Source organism: Lathamus discolor, chromosome Z (genome assembly GCF_037157495.1).
Source record: "Lathamus discolor isolate bLatDis1 chromosome Z, bLatDis1.hap1, whole genome shotgun sequence".
Classification (NCBI taxonomy): domain Eukaryota; kingdom Metazoa; phylum Chordata; class Aves; order Psittaciformes; family Psittacidae; genus Lathamus; species Lathamus discolor.
This window is the reverse complement of record NC_088909.1, coordinates 14,104,990-14,132,772: the sequence shown is the minus strand read 5'-3', so window position 1 is coordinate 14,132,772 and position 27,783 is coordinate 14,104,990. Positions and strand designations below refer to the sequence as shown.

General features: G+C 41.1%; 1 protein-coding gene across 1 annotated transcript in view; it reads left to right on the top strand.

Annotated features, from left to right (window-relative positions):
- ZNF536 (zinc finger protein 536) overlaps window positions 1–26,466 on the top strand; it is a 184,507-nt gene extending 158,041 nt beyond the window's left edge. Inside the window, exon 4 of the mRNA XM_065662622.1 lies at window positions 26,043–26,466. Coding sequence (XP_065518694.1) covers window positions 26,043–26,278 — 236 coding nt within the window. The 3' untranslated portion in view covers window positions 26,279–26,466. The remainder of the gene's footprint in view (window positions 1–26,042) is intronic.
- The last annotated feature ends 1,317 nt before the right edge of the window (window positions 26,467–27,783 follow it).

Below are 27,783 nucleotides of genomic sequence, written 5' to 3'. Positions count from 1 at the left end.
TCATCGCAGAATACTTATGAGCTGGAATTTCTGTTTCCAATCAGGTTTTCAGCTGGATGTTTGGAGTCTGAGTTTTCTACCAAAAAAAAAAAAAAAAAAACCCCAAGAAAATGAGCCCCCCTTTCTTTTTACACTTCACGTTAATCAGTCCCCAGGTGCATAACACATTTCTTTAACTAACATACCATCTAAGAAGAAATAGCATTTTATATTTTCAGCGAAAGATTACTGCTGTGAAATGCGCATGTGTCTGGTTTTTATGGGTGTGAAGGTTGCCAAAGGAAAAAGTTTTCATGTAGAGGACCCTGGAAAACATATTAAAGCTAGATATTAATTCTTAATGTAACTACACATCCTGCATTCAATCAAGAGCAGAGTAAGTATGGTAGTATTGAAAAGCAAAGTGCAATTTGTTCCTTTGCCCCCCAAAAGCAGGTAAACCATACTGGAATTATAACTGTCAACTGTTCAGAAGTCTGTGTAACACCTTTTATGGCTGTTTTTAAGGTGTTTTATAACACGAAACAGTTTGGATAGTGCAGGAAGATGAAGGAAACTTAGATGGATAAGAAGTTTGCTGTTGTTAAAATAATCTTGTTTGCTTTCATAGTCAATAGGTAGAACCTCATAATCATGGGTTTGAACATGACTGTTAGAAGCAAGTGTGCAGGAACACATAGAAATGTGTCCCCCTTTCAAGCCAGTAAGCTGCCAGGGCCACCTCAGCATCACTGGGTTGTCAGTCTGTGCTTCTGGCACAGGCTTCATTTGGGAAGCAGGATATCAGCACTGCACATCAGCTTCTGTACATGGGCCCAGAGTCCCCACTTGCAGAGAGAGTCATCATTGTGGGAGCTGTCCAAGGATTCTTACAGCTTTTGAATCATAGCAAGTAATTGATCCACTGCCTCCAACACATCCTGTTCAGATGCCACAGAGGAATCCTGGCTTCTGGCTCAATTGAGTACATCATGAGGAAATAGATCGCATGAAGAGGATAATAATGTATGAACTTGCCTAACAGTTTTGGAAACATACACTAATTAATTCTCATAATGCTCCTAAAAGATATACTCCAACATTACTAAGAGGTAAAATGAGGCATGAGGCTCTTAAGCGATATCCATTGTGTCCTTGGGTGAATCAGGCAAAAGTTTATACATCTAAAATTAGAATTACAAGCAAAGAACAGTTCTATTGACTAACTTTCCAAATTAATCCTCTATCTACCTGGTATAAGGCACAACCCAAAATCACTCCAGAGGTGGGAGTAGATTAGAGGGCAAGGAGAAAAAAAATAACATACTTAAAAAGTGAAGGGGTGGAGCAATGAAAATCTTCCTCTGCACTGACCCTGGAAACAGGGGAAAAGATGCGAGTGGAGGAAGAGCTATTGTCATTCAAGCTCCTCGGGAAGCTGTGCAGCCCAGGGAGGCATTTACTAGCCAAGTTATGCCAGGGCCTTGTGTGTTTCTTAGTCCCTCTCAGCCTACAGCCGTCCTTTTCCCTTGGGAGCAGCTTGAGGAAACCATGTCGTTTTGGTAACAGCATTATTTGTTTCTGTAGGAAAGCTATTTGACGGGCAAACAGAATAGTTTGGCTTAAAGTTGTATCTTTCCTTAAACCAGTAGGTTCACTGTCGTTCAAAGTAAATATCCTTGTATTACCTTTTACCTTTTTGCAACTATTTTTACTTGATGCAAACTTGATTCTGCCTGAGGGCTTCACCCTAAACGCCACAGTGACAAAAGGAAGATGAATAGTTGCTTCTTCTGTCCTCACCTTGTGTAAAGCTTCTGCACCTTCTCTGGAGACCGTATTGCTGGAAAACCCTTATCACTGTTAAATGGTGTTCAGCTTCTGCCTCCCTACCAGAGGAGGAGGGCTCAGACCATATGCCACTTTTAGTCGATGTGGTCCTTTCTAACACCTAGTCTGGCTTGTGTCCTATCTACCATTTAATCTCTTCAAAATTTAGAGCTGCATCTCACTGCAGGCAGTCTACACATGTGCATGGACCTAGATCTGAGCTATCCAGGATGTTCAAATGGTAAAATATACTGTTAGAAATGTCATACAGTTTATCATATATAAAGCTTCATATAGTTCACTTGTCCCATTTCCTTGCAACAGCACCTATGTCTGTATGTACAGTCAGCTTCCCCGTCTGGGCATGCTGCACTGAAGGTGGGTTCTGCTCCTAAGAACAAGATGGTAGCTGGGCCTGTACCCTTTAGGAAACAGAAATATGTTAATAGTCAAAGCGTTTTAATAAATAGACAAAAATAGACACTTGAATTAAATGTGGCTTTCATTATGTTTTGGATGACAAACTTTCAGAAAGCTGGAAGTAAGACAATCTTGTGACCTAAATAATTACCAGACTTCCTTCTGTCTGGGGAAAATAATGAAATAGATTAGTTCAGACTCATTTCATAAAGAATTAATGGTGGAAAACATAATTAATGCCAATCAATATATGTTTGTGAAAACAAATCTTGTCAAAATTAATGTAATTCTTTTGATGGGTTTGCAAGTTGGTTTGGTAAAAGTAGCAAGGTTGGGGTAGTGGACTGTATGGCTTTGTCTTTCTGCAGTGTCACATTTTGATTACTGCAAGTAAGCCGATTACAAATTAATGAATGATTTCAAATTAATATTGTGAATATTAATATATGATGCATATTGAATGGATTAAAAATTGCCTATCTAGTAGGGAGCTATTGGAAATGTGGCTGATGGATTCAGTGCTCCAGTAAACACTGGAGACTCACGCCTTGTTCCTGACTCTGCTTCCACCTTACAGTGTAACCCCAGGGATGTTAATCAATTTCCATACTTTTCTATTCTCAGTTTGTAAAATACACTGAATCTTACCCCTTTTTTAAAACACTTCAAAGTTTAGTGTTGAAAATCACTGCATCATCAGTGACATTTAATGTCAGAACCTTGAAGTATCCAGATTATGTATGGGGTTTTGACTTGTTTGGGGTTTTTTTCTTAATCAGTTGCATTCAGAAAACCTGGCTACTTAGGAAGTTTGCAACTAGCCCAGAGGCTGTGGCCAGTAAGAAGATACACAGCCAGGAAAAGGGCAATCCATATCACTCTGCATCAACTTGCTGCTCCATAAATTGGGCTCAACTGCACAGAAATAATTTAAAGCCAAACATAAGGTCACAAGTCACTCTTAAAGAACAGGAAGGCGCTGAAGAGCAGGACCTCTGAAAGAGATTTTCAGATAGTTATAGGGAATATATAATAGAAGAGCATGCATTTTGTTGGCTCTGGGGCTAATGCAAGCTGTGGAGATCCCACCAGAGACTGCTGAACGTGTGAAGGTCATGCTAATGCTGGTGTGATCACCACTTCCTGGTCTATATTGGCCTTATTGGCAAGTATGCAAGCTTGAAAGGGTTCAGAGGAGAGCTATGAAAATGCACAAAGGATAGAAAGCATGGCTTGAAGGGAAACAATCTCAGGGTTCATCTTTAGTTTATGCAAGGAGTTCAGTTTAACAAGCAGGTGGAGCACAAACTTTACGTTGAAGAGGCGTTTGGCAGAAAAGAGTTTTGCCTGGTAGATAATCAGCCATTTGCACAAAGTAATGAGGATTTCAGCAGATTCTTCTTAGGATAGACTACATGAAGACAGGATATTTTTATGAAAATTATCATCTAGTTCAGCTACAGCTCTTAGGCTTGAAGCATGGATTAATTCCGGGAAGTCCTCTAGACTGCATGAGCTTGGAGGTCAGGAGGAGTGATCTCAGTGGTGCCTTTTGGCTTTATAAGCCAGGAATTGACTCAATTAGTGATGTGATGTACTTTCTTTTTTCTGTTTAATTCCAACTGTACCTTTCCCCTCATTTGTCTCCTCTCTGTTCACTTAGTTACTTTTGTTATGGCATAGTTTCTCCTTTGGAGGATGAAAGAAGAGCTCTCTGTTTGAGGAGAGCTTTTGTCTGATAGTACTATGGCGAAGATTTGGTCTCACATCAATCATAAGATTGTAAAAGAGTTTTGATGCTATAGATAGTTTTGGGGGACAGTCTGATCTCATTTTCACCTCTGTGTGCTGCCAGTGGGAGCAGTACCACTGCCCCAGCTTGTGGAAAGCCTGCACTAGCTGGATTATAGAATCACAGAACAGTTCAGGTTGGAAGGGACCTTAAAGCTCATCCAGTTCCAACCCCCTGCCACAGGTAGGGACACCTTCCACTAGACCAGGTTGCTCCAAGCCCTGTCAAGCCTTGCCTTGAGCACTCCCAGGGATGGGGCAGCCACAACTTCTCTGGGCAACCTGGGCCTGGGCCTCACCACCCTCACAGGGAAGAACTTCTGCCTAATGTCTAGTCTAAGTCTATCCTTTTTAATCTTAAAGCAATTCCCCCTTGTCCTGTCCCTACGGGCCCTTGTCAGAAGTCCCTCTCCATGTTTTTGTAAGTCCCTTTAGGCACTGGAAGCTGCTTTAAGGTCTCCCTGGAGCCTTCTCTTCTCCAGGCTGAATAAGCCCAGGTCTCTCAGCCTGTCTTCAGAGCAGAGCTGCTCCAGCCCTTGGATCTATTTGTGGCCTCCTCTGGACTCAAGTAAGTTCATGTGCGTCCTAGAGCTGGATGCGGGACTGCAGGGGGTTCTCACCAGAGCAGAGGGGGAGAATCCCCTCCCTCAACCACTGGCCATGCTGCTGGTCATGCAGCCCCATACATTTGCTTGGTTTCCCAGCTGTGGGCACACACTGACAGCTCATGTTGAGCTTCTCATCAGCCAACACCCCCAAGGCCTTCTCCTCAGAGCTGATCTCCATCCAGTCTCCCCAACCGGTAGCTGTGCTTGGGATTGCCCTGTTCCAGGTGCAGGACCTTGCACTTGGCCTTCTTGAACTTCATGAGGTTTACATGGTCCCACCTCCCCAGCCTGTCCAGGTCCCTCTGGATCCCATCCCTTTCCTCCAGGAAGGAGTGGCAAAAACGTGCTCTGAGCCCAAAGTACAGGTATGCTTTGGGGCTTTGTCCACACTTGAAGGGCTGGGAAAGGCAAAATCAATTCTGTGTCACTGACATTTTCTTCCCCCTATGCATCTTCTTGTAGAATGACTGAAATTAGCCAGTTTTCCCCTAAAACAAACAGTTTGCCACACAAGGGTTAAAAATTCAACACGGTGGCGCTTTCTCATGGGGCAAAACCTCCCTGTCAGCGGTTCCACCGAAAACTAAGCCCGGCCGAGCGGCGCAAGATGTCTTTCAGCACGTCCCTGTCGTCTCTGGCAGGTTTTTCAGCTTTAGCCTGCACCCCTGACGCCTCCCTCCGCCTTCCCGCTGCTAACACGGAGCTTAATGGCATCTGCAACGCGTGACTTGCGGAGGTCTGGTTTTGTGTCCACGATTACGTGAGGGGCTAGGGTTGCAGAGGAGGCTGAGCCTCGGCTGCAGTGCTGAGCGGTGACCGCGGCTTGAACCGGCCGCGGTGCTGCGGTGCGGTGCCGCGCCGTGCTGTGCGGAGCGGCGCTGCGCGTTACGGTGCTGTGCTGCGGCGCCGCCTCGCGGTGGCGCTGCAGACCGCCCTCCTCTCCGCGCCGCTCCTCACCGCGCTCCGACCGCGGCTCCACCGCGCCGCAGCTGCGGGAGCTCGACCCGGCTCCGGCACCGCCGCGACGAGGACAGGGCAGAGGCGGAGGGAGGTGATCTGTGCGGTGTGTTCTATGGGTCCGAGCAGCGGGGAGGGCGCGCAGTGCGCGGCCGATAACCTGCGCTTTAATGTCCGTGATAGATTTTTGACGGAATGCTCCAGTAAATAAATATTCCTTAGTTCATCACTTCTTGCGCAGTTTGGGCTCTGCTGCCTGCCCGGCTTTTTATGTTTTTCTTTTTTGCCTCCTTCTGTGATTCCCCTGTTCCCTTCTCATTTTGCAGATAACTCCTGCTTAATTTTGTATGAAATCATTAATACACCTTTCAGCCATTAATATTTATTTACCACTGCTCAAAAGTTACCAGGACAATAAACAGGTAAACTTTAGCTTGCATTGCTGCCACATGTTGAAGGGCAACCCTCGTGGTCCTAGCCGCTAGTGGAATAAACCTCAATCCTCCATCAAGAACAGAATCATAATATTATGCTAGCAACTAAATCTTTTACTCTAAAACCAACCAAATTTTTCTGAAGAGCTTTCCAAATTTAGTTTAAAGCTTAAAATCTGGTGCTGCTTCTTCAAGGCCCCCCAAGCCTGTGTATCAGTTTGTCTTCTGGTTGATCAGTATATGTGGCTCATCTTGATAGCCATTTGAGACACAGAAGTGATACTGGCAGATGCAAGAAGTATTTGTTTGCTTGGATGCAGTATCAATAGTGAGAATTTTTCTCAGAGAATTTCCACATGCAGAAAAGTGCAGAAAATAATTGCTTGCAATCGTGTACCTCATTTAGCCAAAGAGTGCAGTTGTATGTGCAAATTACACTATTGCATGCACGTGCTAAATTAGATATTTGTGAGTGCAATTGCTTAATTTGCATGTTCAGATTAAGTTAGCCCAATTAATCACTATGATAGTCTGATTTTACACATCTGTGAATCCACTGCTGGCAGTAGAGTTGTTTTGCCACGAATACTGAAATAGTGTTACATGGAGACAAGTCAAAGTTGTGCACAAGAGAAGCACGTGCTTTTGTGAAAAACTACTAACAAGGGGAATGACCATGGATTCAACTTGTCTTAGTTCTCAGGTGCATGAAGTGGGCAGATTAAGGATGTTTGTTCACAACTAGGATTCCTAAATGGAAATGTGGGAAATGCTTCTTTGAATAGTTATCTTCTCGTACTAGGAAGGCCCTCCTTGTGCATGCGCTGTCTGTGAGATGGGCATTGCATTTCTTGTGCAAGTGTGGCTCTTTCCGTGCGGTCCTTTCCAACCCATTCTAGTGTGTGCGTTCTCTGTGCAAAAGGAAGGGTGGAAACTATCAGTTAAAAGGCAGCTCTATAAAAGGTGCCCTGTGTCACACAATGTATTTTCACGTCTTTGTGGACATGCTGCTTGTCAGCCCAATGGTGCCTGTGTAGTCCTGTAGACACAAATCCTGATATACCTTCTCCTTCTCCCGACATCAAGCTTGCCAGCCCAAGCAGCTCGGTGTGCACTCGGAGCTTCAAGGCAGTTACGAAGTGGTCAGCATCAGCAGGTGTATTTAGGTTAATTCTCACTATTGTTTGGTTGTTTTTTTTCCCCTATCTATTATTATATTTAACATATGTAGCCAAAATTTAGAACTTTGTCACTAAACATCTCTGATGAAGAAATGAACCTACTGAATTTTAATGCTTTTGATGCTTTTTACTACAGGCCACTTGGCCAGCTAGAACTGGTGTAACTGGGTGGCACTTTCCTTCCACCCCAGATGACACAGCTCCTCTCTGATATGGCTTTTTGCTGATGTACTTCTTGTGCTCACAGTCCTGAAGCCAGGAAGAGTACATGGGAAGTTTTTACATGGGGTCAGATGAAGCCCATTGTGGTGGTATTTAAGATGCTCCAAGCGTTAATGGGGATCAGGTTGCCCACCCGTTTCTTGGTGCTCACTCCTGCTTGTGGAATTCGGTGCTATGGATGGCTCTGTGCTGGGGTGTTCTGAGCAGTGCACTCCTTCAGATAGAGCTCCAAGAGGTAAAAGGCAGGCAAAATTGCAGAGCACGTGTGACCTGCATAGTGCATGGGATTTTTCTTTTTTAATTTTCTTCTTTAGAGAAACCAGAGCTATTTTGACCTGGTTTCGTACATTATTTTTCTTTCATTGGTAGGAAATATTGTGCTACATTGTGTGACTTCATTCTTCCAAGAGAACAAGGAGAGGGAAGGGGATAGGATAGGAAAGTTATGGTTAAAGAGAGAAGAAGAAATATTTCTTCAAAAATATGATTTTTAGTATGTCAACATTTAAATGTGAATTGTTCTGATCAAATATTTACTGCTATCGGGAGCTGTGTAGAACATTAGTCTTAATTTGTTTTTCTTTTTCTCAAAAGCAATGAATCCAACATAGCTAGGAGATCTGTGTCTTTAAAAATAAATAATGTAGCAGAGCAGCATATTCTTTGGCATAGAAATGCTAGCCTGTGGCATCTTCTGCAACTACAAAGCAGTCTCGAACGAACTTTCTTCCCTTTTATTAATAATTCCCTAAATCAATGAAGAATCTTTAAAAGTTCCCCTTCACTGTGCTCCCACACTCGTCACAGCTCCAGCTCTTGCTCACACTGGCTCCTTCCCCACCGTGCATTACACGTTGGGATAAATCTGTGCGTGTGATTTCAGGAGCACAGGCTGCAGACCCCTAATTCTACATGCAAATACAAAGAGAGTTTTCTTTCTTTTTTTTTTTTTTTCTTTTTTTGTTAGGCCAGGGATTTGGTGTTTTTCCTGAAGGTGGCAGTGAAAGAAAAAAAATAAGTCCCTTTGAAGATTAGGAATTTTATTACAAAACAGATGGACAAGTACTGTATTTTACCCATTTCCCCTTGTGCCCATGAGCTCTGACAATGAAAACTACAGCTCCTATAAAGTGCTGATCCAATTGTGAAAAGGTGGCCTTTTCCAGCAGCCTGGCACACTCCAGCATTATCCCAGCTTATAAATAAACGGATGGGATGAGCCACTTCGGCTGGGCTTTTTTTTTTTTTTTTTCCTCTTAGTCCTTACCAAGATAATTGAGGATCATAATGGTGGGAAAGGACTGCAGTCATCATTCGCTGCCTGTCAGGTATCAGTACTCATCTTCGTGTCATCTGTCACCATTGAACCACTCTGTCATCTTTCCCCAGCCTTCAGCGCTGCTCCTTCTCATCGTGTTCATTATCTCCGGCTCCGACCAGGCCCCCTCCCCCAGCCCCTGTAAATGCATCTTTGTGCGACTCTCAGTCTTCTGATTATGAATCGATGATCATGTGGTGTAAGAGAGATAGATGGCTTTTAGTTCCATCTTGTCTTCTCTAATTGTAAAATATTAGTTACATTAGACTGTGTCTTTTGATTAATGGAACTTATTTGGAGTGGCCTCTCCCAGCCCTCCCCCTTCCAAAGTCCTCCACTGACTTTTGAGAATTGAGTGATTTCACTTAAAGCAGACAAATAGGCCCTTCAGCAAGGAGATAGCTAAGCTCTAATATTGTGGGCAAAGCAAGCTCACCGAGCCAGAGTTGTGTGTGTGTGTGTGTGTGTGTGTGTATGTGTGTTTTTAAAGAAAGGCTTCAACTCTGGCTAGACAAATACAGATCATTTATTACCATACGTACAGCTGTGCTATTTTGCAAATCCAGCAATTCTTATAAAGCTGCAAAAGAGGACATAAGGCTGAATGCCTTCTGAATTAAATTAATCTTAGATAGGAATTAAGAGCATCCTCTCTTTCACTTTGGATGAAACAGGTCAGTCCGGAACTTTGATGTATTAATGCTAGCATAAAGTGTTATCTTAATACTCTCTTTTATACTTACAGGACAAATCATCAGCCAAATGTCTCTTCCATGTACATCTGACACTGCAAGACATTCGTCCTTTAATACAGAATTTATCTTATTTGGCATTATTTACCTAAACATGGTCTGTTGATAAAGTCCTTGCTGTACAAATGGAAAGGCAGTTGACTAAATCCCTTATTATAAATAATCACTGTCTATCTTTCAGTGTAAATTCAAGGACATGTTCACTTTCAAGCTATCAGTTCAATTAGAAAAGGTCTATTCACTGTCGATGTCTATATCTCATGGAAATAGGAAAGCACAGCTAATAAACAAATCAAACTATTTTAAAAAATAGCATAGTGGATTATGAATTCTGGAGCCCATGCTGATGGTGACACTGTCAGGACACATGCTACACAAAAATATATGCAAACAGTTTTATCTAATTTTTTTATGCTATGTCCAGGATTTGAATCTGACCTTTGTGCCTCCCCTGGCACAATATTCAAATCTTTAACATTATTTCAGAAGATACTGCCTATGATGTACCTCCCATATATTAAAATTTAAAGAATAAGTTTTTTCATGCAGAAAATGCTAGTTAAGCTGTATTCAATTTGCTTCTTTCGATTAAAGAGCAGGATTACTAGTTTGGGATGTGAAGGATCATGCACAGAGCAACAGCTTTGAATGCACACCAGTCAGAGAGCCCAGAAGCAGGAAAGAGGGCCAAGGGTCCCACAGCTTGTCCAGTTTTACAAGGATGGCTAGGGCAGCTTCCTGTTTCCAAAGGGCTCTCACCATGGTAGCCATGTGATTATAGAAAAACCTTTTTCCTTTCTTTTTATGAGAAAGTAATTCCTTAGACTTTGCAGTTATGAAAAATGCTTGAAAGCAGGAATCCAGAAAGCTGGAAATGTCTAAAAAGAAACCCAGATTATTATTTTTTAAATATCTCATTATATTAATCCCATCCCATGGAGTTTAAAGAGCTTTTCCAGTGGCCTGGGTCTTGATACCCAAATGTTCAGACTGGCAGGGCTCTGTGCGCAAAGCCATCCCAGCTCTCCTCCATCTGTGTGCAGTTCAGTTCTGCATTCATCTGAGATCAGATTTTGGCTTCTGATGGGTATTTCCATGCAGTATTTACCACCCTAGAAGGAGTGATTATATTTAATGGCAGCATTTCAGTTGACTTCTCAATATGTATTGAGTTGACCTTTAAGTTAAACCACAGATTAATTTTTTTTAGTTGTCCCTCTAAGTACCTTTATAGACCTCTCCATTCTGATTAGCATAACAGTAGATAGAGAAAAGTTACACAGGTCAGATTATTTGTTGAAATCAGAGGAATTGCATGGCCTCTGCAGAAGGCAAATATTTTGGCCTCCTCTAACCACTGTATACATTAGGTTTGTTGCAACATGGTTGGTTTATACACAGAGACACCCAAGTGAGTATCAGTTTGCTTGAAAGCCTGGAGCCTGCCATTGATTTCATATAAGTAAACCTTCTCTTTGGAAGATGATGGAAGTCAGTGATGCTTATGCAAGACTGAGTGGCTCTCCCATAGGCAGCATGGCTTGGAGCAGGGCGTCGGTGTGCCAGGTACTGATGGAAGGAATGTTTGCCTCTTTGCTACCTGACATGCTGTGTTTGGCTTAAGTTCTTCAGAGATAGGTATGGATCACTTTAAATCATAAAAAAAATAAATAAATACCCAAATACTCTAAATGGGCACTTTGAGTCCCACTGCCCATGGAAACTTCTATATCTTGGACTTCTACAATTTTATTCAAAATAAAATCCTCAGTAGTGCCCAGTCCTCTGTGTACTGACTGCCACAGAAGTTTTGGAAAAGGATTTTGGTGTTTTAGCTTTAACATCTAATGGATTTTTTGCATATCATATAGTCCTAGAATGGTCTGGTTTGGAAAGGACCTTAAAAATCATCTACTTCCAACCCCCTGCCACTGGCAGGGACCCCTTGCATTAAAACAAGTTGCTCAAAGCCCTATCCCACCTGGCCCTTTATCCAACAGGCCCTTCATCATATGCTGTTTGCTGGTGGCAACCCTTGTGTTTAGGGACATAGATAAGAGCTAAAGCCACCTCTTAGCTCTGGGTGTTGATTATTGGTCTGTGTGCAACATGTACAGCAACCAGCAAGCTCCTGGTGACCTGTAGTGACAATAAAATTACCGACCTCCCTTTTAGCAGCTGGGGGTGTCTCATCGGCCAGGGGAGCTCCAGCCCACAGGCGGGTGGTGGCCGGGACAATGCTGTGGATGCATCCATAATATGATGGGCTGGTGGCCTCTCATGCACATGGCATCCTCGAGGCCCTCTGCCCCTTTCACACCAGGAGCAGATAGCACATAAAAATAAATGCAAAAAATAGGTACAAAAGGAATGTGGATTCTCAAAGAAACAATTTAACGTGCCAGTTTTTAGCCCCAGGCACATTTCCATGTCTCTTTTTTGAATATTTGGAAGTAAGGCTTAGGCTACAAAGCTCCAGCTTAGAGACAACTTGCACTTGTGTAAACACATATACCTTTCTACATAGGTCCATGGAATGGCTTACAGGCTTTACAGTGTGCCTAACCTTCCGCAGTATGCTGAATCAGGGCCTAAGTACTGAAATATTCTTTGATAGTGCTGGCACCATAATGAAACTCTAGAAGGCACATTTCCTTCTCAGTGTCTCTCCATAAAACTCATCAATGATAATGGAGTTACATTAGGCATATCTAAAGTTAATTATAGAGTTACCTCCCTCTTGGCCCCTGTTCATCAAAGAGAATATGATATAAAAAAAATAAAATTCTATCTTCTAATATCTATTTTTTAATTTGAATTTTGAGCTGCCATCTACACCAAAGAGTAAAGAGCATACTATGAAGGCCTTAGGTAGGTTGGTCTGGATGTTTGTTAGCTGAGAGCTGGCTTGGGAAATGTTGTGTTAAGAAAAGCTGCAGAAAAAAAAGTCTATGTAAACCAAAGCAAAAGAAATATTTAGGGCAGGTTGTTAATAAATGGTAACAAAGCTCTTCCTTTTTAAAATTAACTGTGTGGCTTTTAGGGATGCTAATTTATTTTGGAGCATGTGTGTAGAGGTGTGCTTTGATAGGAAAAAAGCAAATGCTAGTGTTCACTAAAAGCTCAGGAATTTATAACATAGAGATAGGTTGAATGAAACTGTAGACTTAGAAATCTTGCAATCCACTGCATATTAAAAAAAAAAAGAAGTAATTTTTATATTCATTTGGTGGTTTTTTTACATGATATTGCAGTTAAATGTGGTGAACCAAAATCCTCTAGCCCAAACGCTAATCTCTGAATGTCTTGATTTTGGTATATGTGCAGATTGCTGAGGGCTGCCAGGTTTGTCTGGGGATCCAGTAGCTTTGACATACTCCAGTTTACAGTACCTGGAGTGTGCTCAGTTGCTAATGCATTTTGCATGCAAGATCACTGTGCTTCAGCATGACAGCTAAGAAAAATGTCATTTTATTTTTAATTGGAGCAGGAAACAATTTGGGGAGGGGAGGGAGAAAGGGGGAAAATCTGATTCTTTGTTAGAGATTTGTTCCACAAGAGTCCAGTCAGAAACCTTCTAGTACTTAATAAAGTCAAATTCCTCACTGAGCATTCCTATGAGCTCCTGTGGCAGCCAGTGGGAGTTGCGCATGAGTACCGAGGGCAGCATTTTGCCCTTAGGACTGAATTTCCCAACTGACTATTCTTTTAGACTGTCTTTTGATTAACAATCTGTTTGCAGCAGGCTAGGGCCAGAGAGGCAGCGTATACCCCACTGTTCAAATCTGTGGCAAAATATTCTACGGAGAGCTGCTTAATAAAAATCAAGTTGCTCCAACAGTCATTGAGAAATACCTCCACTGTTAGCAATCAATCGAGGGCTGAGTTGGGGGGGAAAAAAATACTAAAGGACATCAAAGAGGTTCTCATTCCCAGTCTATTGCTCTATTTAAGGGTCCTATAATTCGGTGAGGTTGTGTGCTAAATAATTTGTAAGCCTTCAGAACATCCAGGTTATTGTTTGTGGACAGATGGTGCATCACATTTTATTGCTTATTCCTTCTGTGGTTTCTCATATGCAGGACTGATGTGCACTCTGAAGTCTTTGTTTCTTTGCTAAAATCTCTAATCTAAAACAGGCAATCAAGCACACAGACAGTGCTTCAGAAGGCATAATCATAGTTTTAAAGGGGAAAAAAAACATTTCGGCTGCAGTTAGGAAGCAGATGTATTCCCTGAAAATGCACAAGGTTATCAGAAGTATTAAAATAGGAAAATAGATATGGAATTCAGGAGTGCTGGGGAGAGCTGGTGTTTTATGTCAGTACCGCAGGGTAGGTGTGCCTTTTCCTAGCCTACCTGCTTTGTATCTGGCTCTCTGTGGAGCTGGTTTAGCAAAAGCCTTCGGAGACTGGCTTTTGCTTCCACCTTTCCCCCTGAGATTGGCAGTCTTTGTCTTTTACAGGCAAGGAGCAGCCGTGTTGTGATCCTGGAACCGCTGCTGCCCCGAAATGTTAAATCATGTTGATATACAGGAAGGAAATGGAATAGACTAACTCTACTCTTTTCTTCCTACGGATTTTTCTTTTTATTCTGAAGATAGAATTACTGTTTGTAAGCATCTGAAAGTCATTAGTGGCTTTGCAGTCTGTCAGGTGCCGACGCAAAAAACTGCTGAAACTGTACGGGTTCCTGTGCAGAGTGCTGGGAATTTGTCATGTGCTGATGAGCAGTTATAATAATATATGAGCAAATCACAAGCATTCTGCAAATTAATCAAATTTTTTTTCCCCTTCTCCCTTGTCTCTGGGAGAGTGGCTTTGCCGGCAGACGTAGGTGAAGCAGTTTTACTCACAGATGGTAGCTCTGGCATCAGATGGAATTTATATAACAGTAATTCTGATTTCCTGCCAAAGTAGCACTGAAAACACCAGGGAGATTGTACAAGACAAGTCATGTGGTTTTGCTGAGGTTGTTGTGGGAAGTTTAAGGGGGGAAATCTCAAATTTTCCTCTTTGCATTTATTGTTTTAGCCTGAAGGGCCAGAAATCGTACACCATTCTGCCATAGGCGAAATCCAACACATCTTTTTTTATGAATTGCTCTGAAAGAGTGAGTGCTTCCCAGCTGTTGAAACTGCTGGCAGGGAGGGAGCCACAGGACTCCTCATCCTTTCCCTTTCCTTACAAGGATTAAAGGAGAGAGGGTTCAAAAGGTTGCTGCACTACATGCTGGAGTGAAGCAGGGTCTCCCTTCCCAGGAAGCAATGCCATGTTCACTTAGGTTATCCTCCCTCTGGCATAACGGAATAGGGGGTCTTTCAGGAGCTTCAGTACACATTGGCAAAGACTTTTGCTCCTCATTAAAAGAGGGGTTTTTTTGAATGAGGTGAGTCAAGTAGATTTAAAGCTATTAGTTGTGTCTCTGCTGGCATTTCCAGTTTGATCAGCAAAAAGCAGAGACATGGGGATTGTTACCCAGTAAGAGTAGGTGCTTGGTGCACTTGTTAAAAACCAAAACACATACTGGTGTAATGGTGGGTCCAATCCTGCCCACGCTCAGAGCTGTTCAAACCGTGGGCTGGGAACAAGGATACAAGAACAGAATCAGGCCCGGTGGCTTTTGAATCAGATCATGCCTTTAAAAAGAAAAGCAGTCTTCCCTGGAAAAATATTCCAGTGTTTTTATAATAGCAGCATATTGAGTAATGCATGGGGCATAGCAAGACTGCTGTGACACTAAAAGAAAAAAATCGAGGTGAGCAGAAAGGAGAACTTTCAGGGGCTATTTTTAATAAAAAGGTGAATTCTTTCTGCAGTAGAAAAAATGATAAAAAGATGGCGTATCAGCTACATTATGCAACAAAGTAATGCTGCTGTGTTTTTATAATGTAAGGCACTGCCCATTTGTTTTGGTTTACGTGACTGCAGTGAAATAAGTGGATTAGACTGAAACTTTAGCATGCTTCATTGCAGCTGGTTGCAGACATCTGTCATTCCTCAGCCATACATTCTGGATCATGCCAAGAAGAAAAAGCAAAGTCTGACACCTTTCATTTTAGAGAGCCTTTTATAGAAAAGAGAAAGGGAGAAAGCATTTCCTTTGTGACTTAATAAAAAAGACACTTTTTCTGCAACAGCATCAACCGCACTTTCCAGGAGGAGAGGTCCTGCAAAGTTAATGCTCAATTTATTCTTTGCAGCATTTTAATTTTTACTGTTTGAGCTCCTGAGCTGTTGGATGGGATATGATAAAAATATAATGTATTTTTTTCCCCACAGAGGCATTAGCTGTAGGTACACCTACAGGAGATGCCTTGTGAGAGGTGGGCTGCTGGGAGTCCCCACGCAGGCTACACTCTGGTAATTCAGTGCAGCAATGGCACATACTGCTGCAGCATTGCCTGTAATGAGTTGTGCTGTGAACTAGGCTCACAAAATCCCATAACCAGATAATAGTAATGTTTTAGTGGAATAATTAGTGAAGTTGTGTGCTACTCGTGGATAATTAGAAATATTAACTATTCACTATCCTGGATATTAATTTATTTAAAGTGTTTTGGTTTTCCTCAGGCTCTTTATTAACATGTAGCTGTAGATGAAGAATCATGAGGTACATGACAACTTGTAATGTGCCAAAACAGCATCTAAATTACCTCAGTTATGTAACAAAGCAGCACCTACAATTATAGGAGAAAATGCTTAGCCTGAGTGACATCATGCACATGGAAAGCAATGATTTTATTTTGGGGCCTCACTTCAGGAAGCATTACAGCGTGTGATAATTCCATCCCTTCCCATTCAGGTGATTTGTGGACCATGGAGCTGATGAGGAGGCTTCTGGTCTTTACCTGGCTATGCTTAGAGGGGCAGTCTGTGCATGGCACAGAGTGTGTGGCTGTCCTGTGCAGCACCAACTGAGGATGTGACACGTTGAAATGTGGGCAGGAGAAATTTAGAAAGCTGAGTACGGCATTTTTTTAAATTCCATTCCACCAAATAAAATAGATAAGCTCAAGATAGTTGCCCAGAGTGAAAGAGAAAATGCTATTGTATTTATAAATCGCTAGAATAAAGGACATTTGGAAGCAAAATATCATCACTGACAAGACCTTTCCTATTGGCACCTCTGAATTGCATGATCTCTTTACTAAAATCCCAGTGCTACCAGTATAGCATTTATTCTGGGAAATTATAGGTACATTAAATTCAAATAGAGCTTCATTCCAGGAGTCCTAAATGCTCCCTGAAATAATAAATATTTACTGAGACAATTAAAAAATATGACAGAACATTAGACAGAAAACTTGTGAATGACCTAGTAGGAAAACTGAGATATTTTGCTCAAGGGGGTTAGAATGGGAATGTTATTGATGTGATTAAAATAACTAAAGGAGTGAATAGACATCACAATTAATTGAAATATGTAAGTAAAGGCAAAGGTGGGACTCTGAACATGTAATTTTGATAATCAGAAGAACTCAGGGTTAGTTAATATTAAAGAAAAGCCTGCCACTTACCGTTGAAATACATTCCATTAGCTGCAGTCTATTTGGATGCCCAGAGCATGAGAGAAAGAGAAGGTTGTTGAAAAGAGGAAGAGAAAGAGGGGCTGTCATCCCTGTATGCCCTGGGCTCAGGTACCTCCCTCTTCTCATGTGAAGGGTCCCAGGCTACAGATATGAAGGGAAGTGCTGGCTTTGGGAGAATAAGAATTGGTGCTAGCATGGGCAGCATGGCTGGAGATGGATGCTGGCATTTTTTGGACAAGCTGTTCTGAGTTTAGGATTACTAAGGGGATTATGATTGAGGATTTTCTAAATTGTCATAACCACTGCCATTATAAATTTAGTGGGAGGTGGCTTGCTCTTTACAACAAGTACCTCATGCCCTTGATAAGAACTATGTCCTCTACTTATGTGTATAAACCAAAGTAAATAAATATGAAAAATTAAATGTAATTAAATTTCCCAAAGCACGGGACAGTGATAGTCTGGCATTTCAAGCTCAGTCAATGACAGCATTCCCACTAACCTCATTTGGAGCACTGGGCTCGTAACCCATGTTGTCATGTCAAAACCCAACTGGTATGCTGTTGTGGAGGGGGTCTCTGCTGTGAAGGGCTGGAATACACTGATCCTTAGAAAGCAAAGCTTTCAGCTGTTTTTCAACATTTTGTCCCACGAGTTTCATGTAATGTTTAAGATTTGTTTAGGAGGACCTTTTCAGCTATTCTGCTGATGCTTTTCCTTTTCTCAAAGAAAAGATCCATTTCCTGTCAAAATCAAAAGCCCCTGTGTGAAAAGCTTACTCTTCTGTAAAAGAAACAAATTCTTTGCTAAGTGTCTGGAGTTGAGTAATCCTGTTACTTTATCAGCTCTGCAAGTAATGGGAAATGTTTATTTTCTCAGAACTGCAAGTCCCTGTTATACCGTGAGTGGCTTCACTGACCATTTTGTAATTTGCTTGTATCTGGTGTGATGCTGAGGGCTAGAGAGTTCCTCCATCTACCTCCAAATAATTACAATTTCCATGCCCTATATAACAAAGGTAACAAGTATTAAATTAGTGATGTTTTCCATAATTTTGTGACTGCTTTGTTTAGTGAGTTAAAGGCGTATGTATGAAGGACAGTGGTAGAATTTTTTCCTTGCTTCTTTATATCGTGCATATCCAGGTAACTGTCACACTGTTTCCAGCCTTTGTGTCACGCTGATCTACCTTTGGCTGTTTCACGGATCAGGGTTGGTTGTTGGTGGATTTTTCTTCTTCTTTTGCTTTTAAAATAAAATTTAGTGTGTGTTAATTAGTGATTGTAACTTTTTGAGACAGGAATTGAACTGCTGCTTTAAGTGCAGCTTTTAGTTTAGGGGGAATGTGTGAAATTAACTTAATCTTTTAATAATATGTGTTAAAGACAAAGTATAGCACCAACTTTTGCTTTTGCTTGTCATCATTAAACCCTTTAGTATACTCATCAGCAAGTTAAAATACCTATTCAGAAACACCAAACACTGTATAATGTACTAAATCAAGAGCAGACTCCACCTTTGATTACATTTCAGAAATGCCATGTAGGTACCTGAGGGTTTAATTTGATCTAATGAATGGATTTATTTATTTTTTTTCCCTAAGTTAAAATCCTTGAAACAAATTAGATAGGCATTAGGCCTTTTCATTCTCCAGCTCTTCTGCAGCCAGAAATAGTTCAATAACTTGCCTCCCTACTATTACAGGCGCTTGTAGACTGAATGTTCATCTTGGCGAAGCAGCAGGGCCACGGTGCCACATGATGGCTTTGGGGTGGGTGCTGGCCTTGGGACCATGCCTTGCACCACATTAATCCTTACAGGGGATTCCATCTGGATCGCTAACCTGCCACAGTAGACTTCACAAGTGCATAAGTCCTATTAGTTTTAGAGCAAGTTTTCCAGCTGTCCATAATGTGTTCATTTATTATCAAGCTAGTGGCTGTGTTTTCCCATAAGATGGGTTTTCACCCCAAGCTTATCCTCCCCTAATTAAGATCTTTCCTCTAATCCACAGCAAGAAAAAGGCTTTTCCAGATGGCAGTTCATGTGTTCAGACCTAAGCTGCCCCTACAATTGTCTGCTTTGTATTAGTGAGGGGAATTTCAGTAGCTGGTCTGGTTCTTGGTTGGTTCTGGACCTGTGTATAAATAAACATATACTTTTCAATTGTTTTATAAAAACTTTAATTACATATATGAATGCGATTGGATGTACTTTAATCTGTCTTGTATTTGGGGGATTTCATAAAATCATATTTTGAGACCAACAATGTGGAATGGCTCAATCAGAGCCATTATTGTCTATTGGACAAATATATTTATTCAGTATTTTCCCATCCGTACTGTTGTGCTGCAGATCAGAATGGCTGCTTGTCCTGGGTTCAGCAGTAGCAGTCATTTTTCTCCTTCTTAGTAGCTGGTGCACTGCTGTGTTTTTGACTTTCAGCCTGGGAACAACGCTGATAACACCAATGTTTTTAGTTGCTGCTCAGTAATGTTTACTCTGACCAAGGACTTTCTGAGTCTCATGCTCTGCCAGGGAGGAGGGGAAGCCAGGAGGAAGCAGAGGCAGGACACCTGACCCAAACTAACCAAAGAGGTATTCCATACCACAGCACATCATGCCCACTATATAAACTGTATAAACTGGGTGTAGTTACCCGGAAGGGCTAGATCACTGCTGGGGTTGGGCTGGGTATTGGTCGGCACATGGTTAGCGGTTGTGTTCTCTCCCCTTGTTATTTCCCTTATCATTATTCGTGGTAGAAGCAGTGGTTTGTGTTATACCTCAGTTACTGGGCTGTTCTTATCTCAACCCGTGAGAGTTACGTTCTTTTGATTCTCCTCCACATCTCTCCAGGAGCAGGGGAAGGAAGGGGAGGAAGTGAGCAAGGGCTGTGTGGCTGAGTTGCATACTGGGCTTAAACCACGAGACTGCTTTAGAGCCATTCTGCTCTCTTGGGTAATGCAGGCAGTACCAGGGATGTTTACAGTGGATAGTAAATGTATTTATGAAAATTTATACATTAAAAGAAGGAAATCACGCTGGCCGAGATTTAAATGAAAATAGTCTCCCTTTGAAAATGCTTGTTATTATGCTGTAATAGTGTTACTTTAAAATGGCAGCGTTCACCAAGATTCTTGGGACCTGGCCTGAGAAAGCTTGAAGTTCAGCCCAGTGGTCACTTGCAGAGAACTGGAGACGCTTGAAAAGTCTTTCTTCCTACACTGCCTGCTGTTACTGCTGTGGCAGTGCACACTTCATCTGTTTAAAGATGATTGTACCTCAGATGCAAGCTTGTGTAGGAAAAAAGATATAAAGCAGCTCTTCCCAGGGAGGTCCAGGCTCACTATAGGTTTGAATGCAGCTTGCTGACTTTGCACTGCAGCAGATGTGTGATTATAGGGACCGTTCCACCAGCAACCTTGTGGGACTGAGCTTCATGGTGCGGGAGGCAGTGGCCATCCATCCTAAGCCACTGCAGCTGGTCCTGCAAGAGTGCCTCGTCATGGCCACAGGTGGTCCTGGCCATTTGGGATTGCTACAGCAGCCCAGAAGGTCAAGTCCAGATCTTCAATGTCCAACATCTCAGCTAAAGAGATTTGCCTCCAAGAAATTCAAACCTTTGAGGCTTTTCAAATATTTTTTAGTGAGGGAGTAATTTATTTGTTTTAAAGAGGTAATTGCTGTTATTTTTTATTTTCTCTGAAAGGATATTCTTAAACCAGGCAAAAAAATCTGAAATGAGTTTGCTGGATTGCATCGCAGTAAGTGCTATAGCCATTGGCCATTTAAGGGAAAACATTCTGTCAGATAATCATGGCCATTTTTGCATTTTAGGGGAACAAATGTCATATCTAAGAAACACATTTTATTCAGGACTTAATTATAATTTATAGTACATTGCACAGCATTTGTTTTCTGTTCATCATTTTATTGCTCTTCTGCCTTTTCCCTAAATTTATGCATTAAATTGTGTGTCTGTGTGTCTGTATGCATGTATCTGTGTGTATATATGTACACATATGCAATATAATAAAAAGTGGTGTAGTGGGGACAACAGACGGCTTGTGTGTGATGTATTATTGGCATTTTTCTTTCAAATTACCATTTTCTTGCTGCTTTGGGAGAAAGCCATGATTTTGCTGTGATTAGTACACTTTTAACAATCTGGAATAGATTCCTGATCTTATTCATGTGACTAGTTCAATGCCCATTTTTACGTTTTAGTGCAAACCCCTACATATGTGCCTGTAATACCACAAAAATAAGATGTTTCTTTGTGGAAATTTTTATAGAATTTGGATGCTGATCAAATATTTTCAGAAGTGGAGAATTAATGCAGCTTGACCATGTAAATGATTATTTTTAATGAAAAAGATTTTAGTATTCATCATTCTTTCTCTCTTCCTGATCTGTGTATTGCTTTGTGCTAATCTTAAATAATGGATCCATATCAAAGTTAATAAATTAGTAACTGTTAATGGTGTTTGGATAACAGTAAGTAACCAAATGACACTTTGTTGACACTGACTTTTTATGTGTTCCAATAATACATTTTGAGTTTTAAAGATAAGACAAAGCAAAATAGTTTTGGCAAGTATTTGAATCCTTCACAACTCATGGGCAATGGCTTTGTTTCAATCCAAGGACCCTGCTTTAAATACACTTCCCTTTACATCGTCCTAAGCCCCAGAGTTTGAGATCCATGTCTTTCTCAGAATCTGCATTTTCTGACTCTGTTCAGCTAATGCACCATGTTGGGCTGCATCAGTCATGCCACGTTATGAAACCTAACGAGATGTGACTGATGCAGGCTGACATGATGTGTCACAAAGCAACATATCAGATCACAAACTTGAAAGAAAAGAAAACAAACTTTTTTTTTTTTTTCTTATCAAAGCCTAAATTAACAAAGCAGCATATATTTTTTTAAAAGGTGGACTGGTTTCAAACCTTAAGAGATTTTTCCCACACAAAATTTCCCCGTCCTAACCAGAAAATGCCTTCCATCCACACTCCTTGCTCTCTCCAAGGTACAGTCAAAGCTAGAGAAGATGATAATCCTAGGTCATCTCAGCACTGCTGCCATGGTGGGTTTGATCCTTGAAGGTTTAGATCATGTTCAGAGGAGTGGTTTCCGCAGGTACTGGAGGTAATCACCTTTCCTGGGGAAATCGGTACATTCTAAAAACATTCTTTGAGTCCAGTGACCTTTATCATTTTAGCTATTTTTTTTAATTACTATTTTCTGCTGTTCCATTTCGTTAGACTGTCAGCTTCCACCCGGAGCACATGCTCAGTCACAGGCTTCATAGAACATTGCTCCACAGCAGGATTATTTCAGCTGCAAACAATACATTGTCCTCCATAGTCTGTGCACCATAGTTTGTCCCACCTAGCTGGCCCACCTTCAGTCTAATTCTCCTTACTACAAATGCAATGCATTACACATGATCTCCTGAACTATCAGGAGGATTTCTTCTTTTTTTTTTTTTTTTTTTTTTTTCTCTGAAGGGCTTTCATATAATTTTATTGGAAGATATAGAGTGGGTAAAATATATATGAAGTATAGCTGGCTAGGAGAGAACCTACCAACCACTGCTAGATAAAACATTATGAATTTATTGCCAACTTATCTGAGAAGGGTTATTTTCAGAGCCTAGTGCCCACAAGAAGTTTTTGAGCTAAAATTAACGGGTGGGATACCTAAGAGAAATAGGCATTTTCCTTCACCCCTTAGTTACAAGCAAACTGCAGATATTGTTATCTTTGCAAGTGAGAATAATCTCTAGTTTTTTGTACTACTTCTGCTGTAAACAATGTACCACTTGCTTTCCTATGACCCTCACTCTGTATACATATTTATATATTATTCATACCAGATTAAAAATGAATGTGCTCTTTACCACAGTTGTACTGCACAGTGACAATACAAATTAACTTATTGTGTACTTACTTTTCACAAGGCAGTGATGTGAAATTTTGATGGCCTGAAGAGTAAGTTGTGGGGGAGGCAATGCAGAACTGAATCCTTGTAGGTGCTCTTTATATTGTCTGATTTATTAAACTGCATTGATTTAATAAATTACATTCTCTGCATGGAATTGCATGGGTCTGAACTTGCTTCGGTGATGGGCAGGAAGAGTTTGCTTTTAGTCTGGTGTGTGTGAGGTGGTAAGCTCCATCCATGCTTGTGGATTCCTTATTCAGAATTTGTTCTTTGGTGGAAAGAATTAGGATGGCCATTTGAGCAAAGCAGAGCTGCTTGGTGAGATCTCACACTGTTGGCTAGTGGTACCAATTCTACCTAAAACTTTCCAGTGTATTTCCATTCTTGTGGTGATGCTTGAGGGCTTCAGAGGGTGGCTCACAGGATGTTGTGCATGCTCACTCCCAGAGTCCCACTGCTCTGTCTGTGCTCCCTGTACATTGCTCTGCATTCAGTTACCGGCGGCATTATATCACCAGTCCCTGGTCATTGCAGCACACAAGACTAAATAAACAGGATTATGTTTTTGCTTCTTCCATAGCATCAATAAAACCAGAGTAAATAAGGCTGGTGGATAAGTTGTACCATTTGTCACAACTTAGCAGGGAAGTTAGCAAGGGAACCAGTTGTCAGATGGTCAAATGGAACAACAGGAATACTGAAAGAGAGCTGGTGCTGCTGGTGTCACTATTTCACTATATGTGACAGTCGCAGGCCTCTATCCTTTGAAGAAAGGGGAAATCACTTCAATTCTTCATGGAGCAGGTCTCCTTCCCCTTTAGCCAACATTTCTCCTACTTTGGCAAAGGCATTTTGGCACCTCCCCAAGCAGAATATGCAACAGAGCCTCGGGGAATGCCCGGTCAGAGGCATTACGCAGGAAGGAGGAAAAGGAGAAGGAAAGAAAGTGTCCAGAACCCAGCTGTAAATCTTGGTGAGTTTATCCATCTCTGACAAACAACGGGGAAGATGTAACAGTTTTCTTAGATTTCTTTTTTTCCTTCCTGAGTTTTTAAAATAACCCTAGATTTTCTGAAACGACGAAAACCACTTTCTCTGGACTTTTTTCATACCCAGACAGTTTTGAGACAGCTTCCAGTTTTCAAAACTATTATATTCAAAATATTTCAAGCATATTTGTGCTCCTGTATTTATTTTAGGACTGAATCTAAAAGCCAGTAGGGACACCTTCAATCTCTTTGTTGACTGACTTCACATATCTTCCAGCTGATTTTTTTTATAAAAGCCCAATCCAATTTCTGTAACATTATCTATGTAGGTTTCTCCCATTGCTATTGGCTATAGAATTTTCTACTGAAATTTGACTTTGTAATGATTATCAGCTTACGGATGTAATTTCTTTTTCCTTATGAAGTTGTTGAGGAAAATGTCTTCCTTTATCCCAGGAGAGAACTAGAAGATCAACCCACACTCAATCCCAGGATATATGGGTTAGGGGCCTTGAGGGGGCGGTCTCACTTCTGGCACTCTCCAACTTGTAAAAGCAAAGGGTGGAAGGGTGCTTTCCACCCTTGAGAAAGGAAACATGCCTGCAGTCCTGTGGCATGGGGCTTAAGTAACTGTGGACTGGACCTAATGATTCTTTCCCCTGTGTAGCAAGCAATACGTTTTGGGGGACTCAGCCTTCAAGTGTTAGTTTTGACGTTACAGTAAAAATTGCAAATTGTTTGTGCCACACAGAGCACTAATGTTGGCTCAGGTGAATTTACCCTTGCTAGAGATGCTCATACTGGTGTGTCAGCAACAGCGCAAGGTTAAACCCAGGAGTTACCCAGGCTCCCATCCCTGCTTTCCCACTCCAGGTAACATCAGACGAGTGTACTTATTTGTTAAATTCCCATCTAAATTTGGGGTGAGATTGTCCCAGCCCCTTCCCACATAGTCGAAAGCATTGTCTTCCTCCCCAGCTACTCCAGTGTCTAGTTCATGCCCGCTAGGTAGTACCACGACAGCAAAGGAAAATGTGCTCTTCAAATGTGGAGATAGGGTATTGTTTTTCACTTATCCTGGCTTTATGTAGATGGTCTGGCACATTTATTTATTCATTTATTTGAGCAAATTAAAGCAAGCTAAGCGCATTTGACCTCAGATGGTACTGGTTTAAGTTAATTTGAGAGACAAAGCTCATAAAGTTCCAGTAAAACACATCAACAACTTCCCAGCATAGGTTGAAATGTGATTGCTGAAATATAACCTCCAAAACCAGATACAGCATGGAGATTCAAAGTCACAATAATCTGAAAAATATGTGAGAGTATACTGATAGCCTTACTGGGGAGTGATATCTTTCATTCATGTCTTCCTTTTGCAATCGGTTGCTGTTTCACCTACAAGTGCATCTATCAGATTTTGTGCATTAACATTCCTTCTCTAATCTAGCTTGGACATTTTATTTTAAAGCTGGTGATAACCTTGGGCCCTGGTCCAGCAAACACTTATGTGCTTTCGTATCTTTACTCACAGGAGTAATCTCACTGGAGTAAATGTTTGCAGGTTTGAGACCTCTGTTATCTCAATCCATTATTTCTTTCCATTAAAAAGTAATCTGTGATTAAAATAAAACATACAATTCTTTACTCTGAAACCCACCCAAAGACAAAGTGTGTTTATCAGACTACGGGTCTGCACATTGTCATTCTCAAATTGCACTTCAATAAAAAAGATAATTAACAAATGTAAAAGAAGGCAGACTCGTACGCGGTTGCCCTGTATTTACCAGAGTTTCATTTTGGATCACAGGCTGACAGATTTACAGCTGGTTCAGAGGAGGGAGGTGAAATATCTGCACTTCTCTGGAAAATCTGAAACAGAGAGTTTTTTAAATGCAGTTTCTTTAACTAGGAATCATGTGAACAGCACACACTTCTTACCCTTGCTGAAGACACATGGCCATGTCCCCCACCCAACAGAAGGGATTTCAGCTGAGGAAACTCTGGCTTGTTTGGTTTTGTCAGGCTGCTGCATACATATAATAAAAACCTAACCCAACTCTCATCTGTCACGCAGGTCACAGGCCTTTCCAGTGCAGATACTGCCCATACAGTGCCTCTCAGAAGGGAAATCTGAAGACCCATGTTCTCTGTGTCCATCGCATGCCTTTTGACAACAGCCAGTATCCTGACCGCAGGTTCAAGCGCTCCAGAATTGACTCCGAAGCTTCTGGGAATTTGGAGGAACTTGCAGCTGTCAAGCCGGGGAGCTCGGCAGAGCTAAAGGAGGAGGGCAGCAAGGCCCAGGAGTGATGCAGCTCGGTGGGTCCGTCTCCACACTGCAGTAACCTTTTATACTGAGTTTAGGTCTGCATTTGGGTGAGGGTTGGCTAACTGCCTCCCATGCAAATGAACAGCATGCAAATTCCCAGAAGTGTACAGGATGCTGAAAACAGTCAAATATGTGTACATGTACACACACACGTGGGTGCATATATGTATACTTACACACACAGATATTCAGCCGTACACGCGTTGAATATATATATACATACACACACACACAAAATACATACATTCCATATGTGTGTGTGTGTGTTTAAATATATATATTACACACGTAAAATAAATTTTCAGCCCTTGAAAATGGCTGCTAAACAGTTACCTGGCAACAAGTACTTCCAAACAATGTAGGTGGGATAATAAAGCGATTTTAAAATGTTAGGAGGTCGTTAGTTATTTAAAAAGCAGGGCAATTTCAGACTTTAAAGAGGTCTTTGACCAAAAATAATGCTCTTAACAGAAAAACAATACCGTCTCAACAATTTAGTGTTGCCTTGAAGATTGAGGGGCTGTGTTTTCATTGTTGAAAACACCTTTATAATATGACACCAGCTGCTGTCATTTGCCTAGCATAGTAATGAGATGTCTTGGTAGACTGCCATGGTGCCAGTCTGACTGGAGCTGTCATTGCAGAGAAAATCAATTCAAGCGGTGTTGCAACTGCAGTGCAGGAGAAACCTTAGACGGCCCATAAACTAGGGTCAGTACTGACCTATATTTAAAAGTATGGTGATATTACATTTTCTTTTCTTTCTTTTTTAATATACAGCCAAATGAATCAATGGTTAGAAAATAAAAAATCTGCAGCCTGATGTGTCACTGCAGAGTTGAAATGTAATTCCATCTTTTGTAATCATCTTGCAGTATTGAGGGAAATGCTTTTATTCTTTTGTTTGGTTTTTTTTCCATGTTGGTGAAGAAGTAAGTTACTATACAAGTAGAAGTACAATATATAGAAATATTGTTTGGTGAAATTAGTCACCCTTAGCTGTAGAAGAAACTGATGAGAAACAGAATTTTATTTCATAGAAGGCTGGTAAATTTCTTTTTTCTTCTTCTTTTCTTGTTGGTTATTTTCAAACTTCTCTTAAATTCACTTTCTTCTTTTTTACACTTGAATGAAGGATTCCGCCGTCATGGTTAATTTTGATGTGTTAGTTTTTGTAAATGTTACAGACATAGCGCAGAAGTTTCTTCTGAAGCAAGCCCTTATAAAGCAGCTTCACCTAAAATATGAATCCAAACTTCCTGCTCTTTGTCTCTAATGAAGGAAAGTGTTTTAGTCAATATTTCTTTGGTTTTGTAAAACAAATGCTTTCTCTATTTTTGCAGATTTTAGCTTTTTTACTGATTGGATGCTCCAAATTTAGGAAGGTCTTTGCCACATAGAAAGCTTTTGAGAGACTATAATGAACCACATACTTAAATAATAATAATAATTAAAAAAGTAAGAATAATAACTAAAGATTTATTCT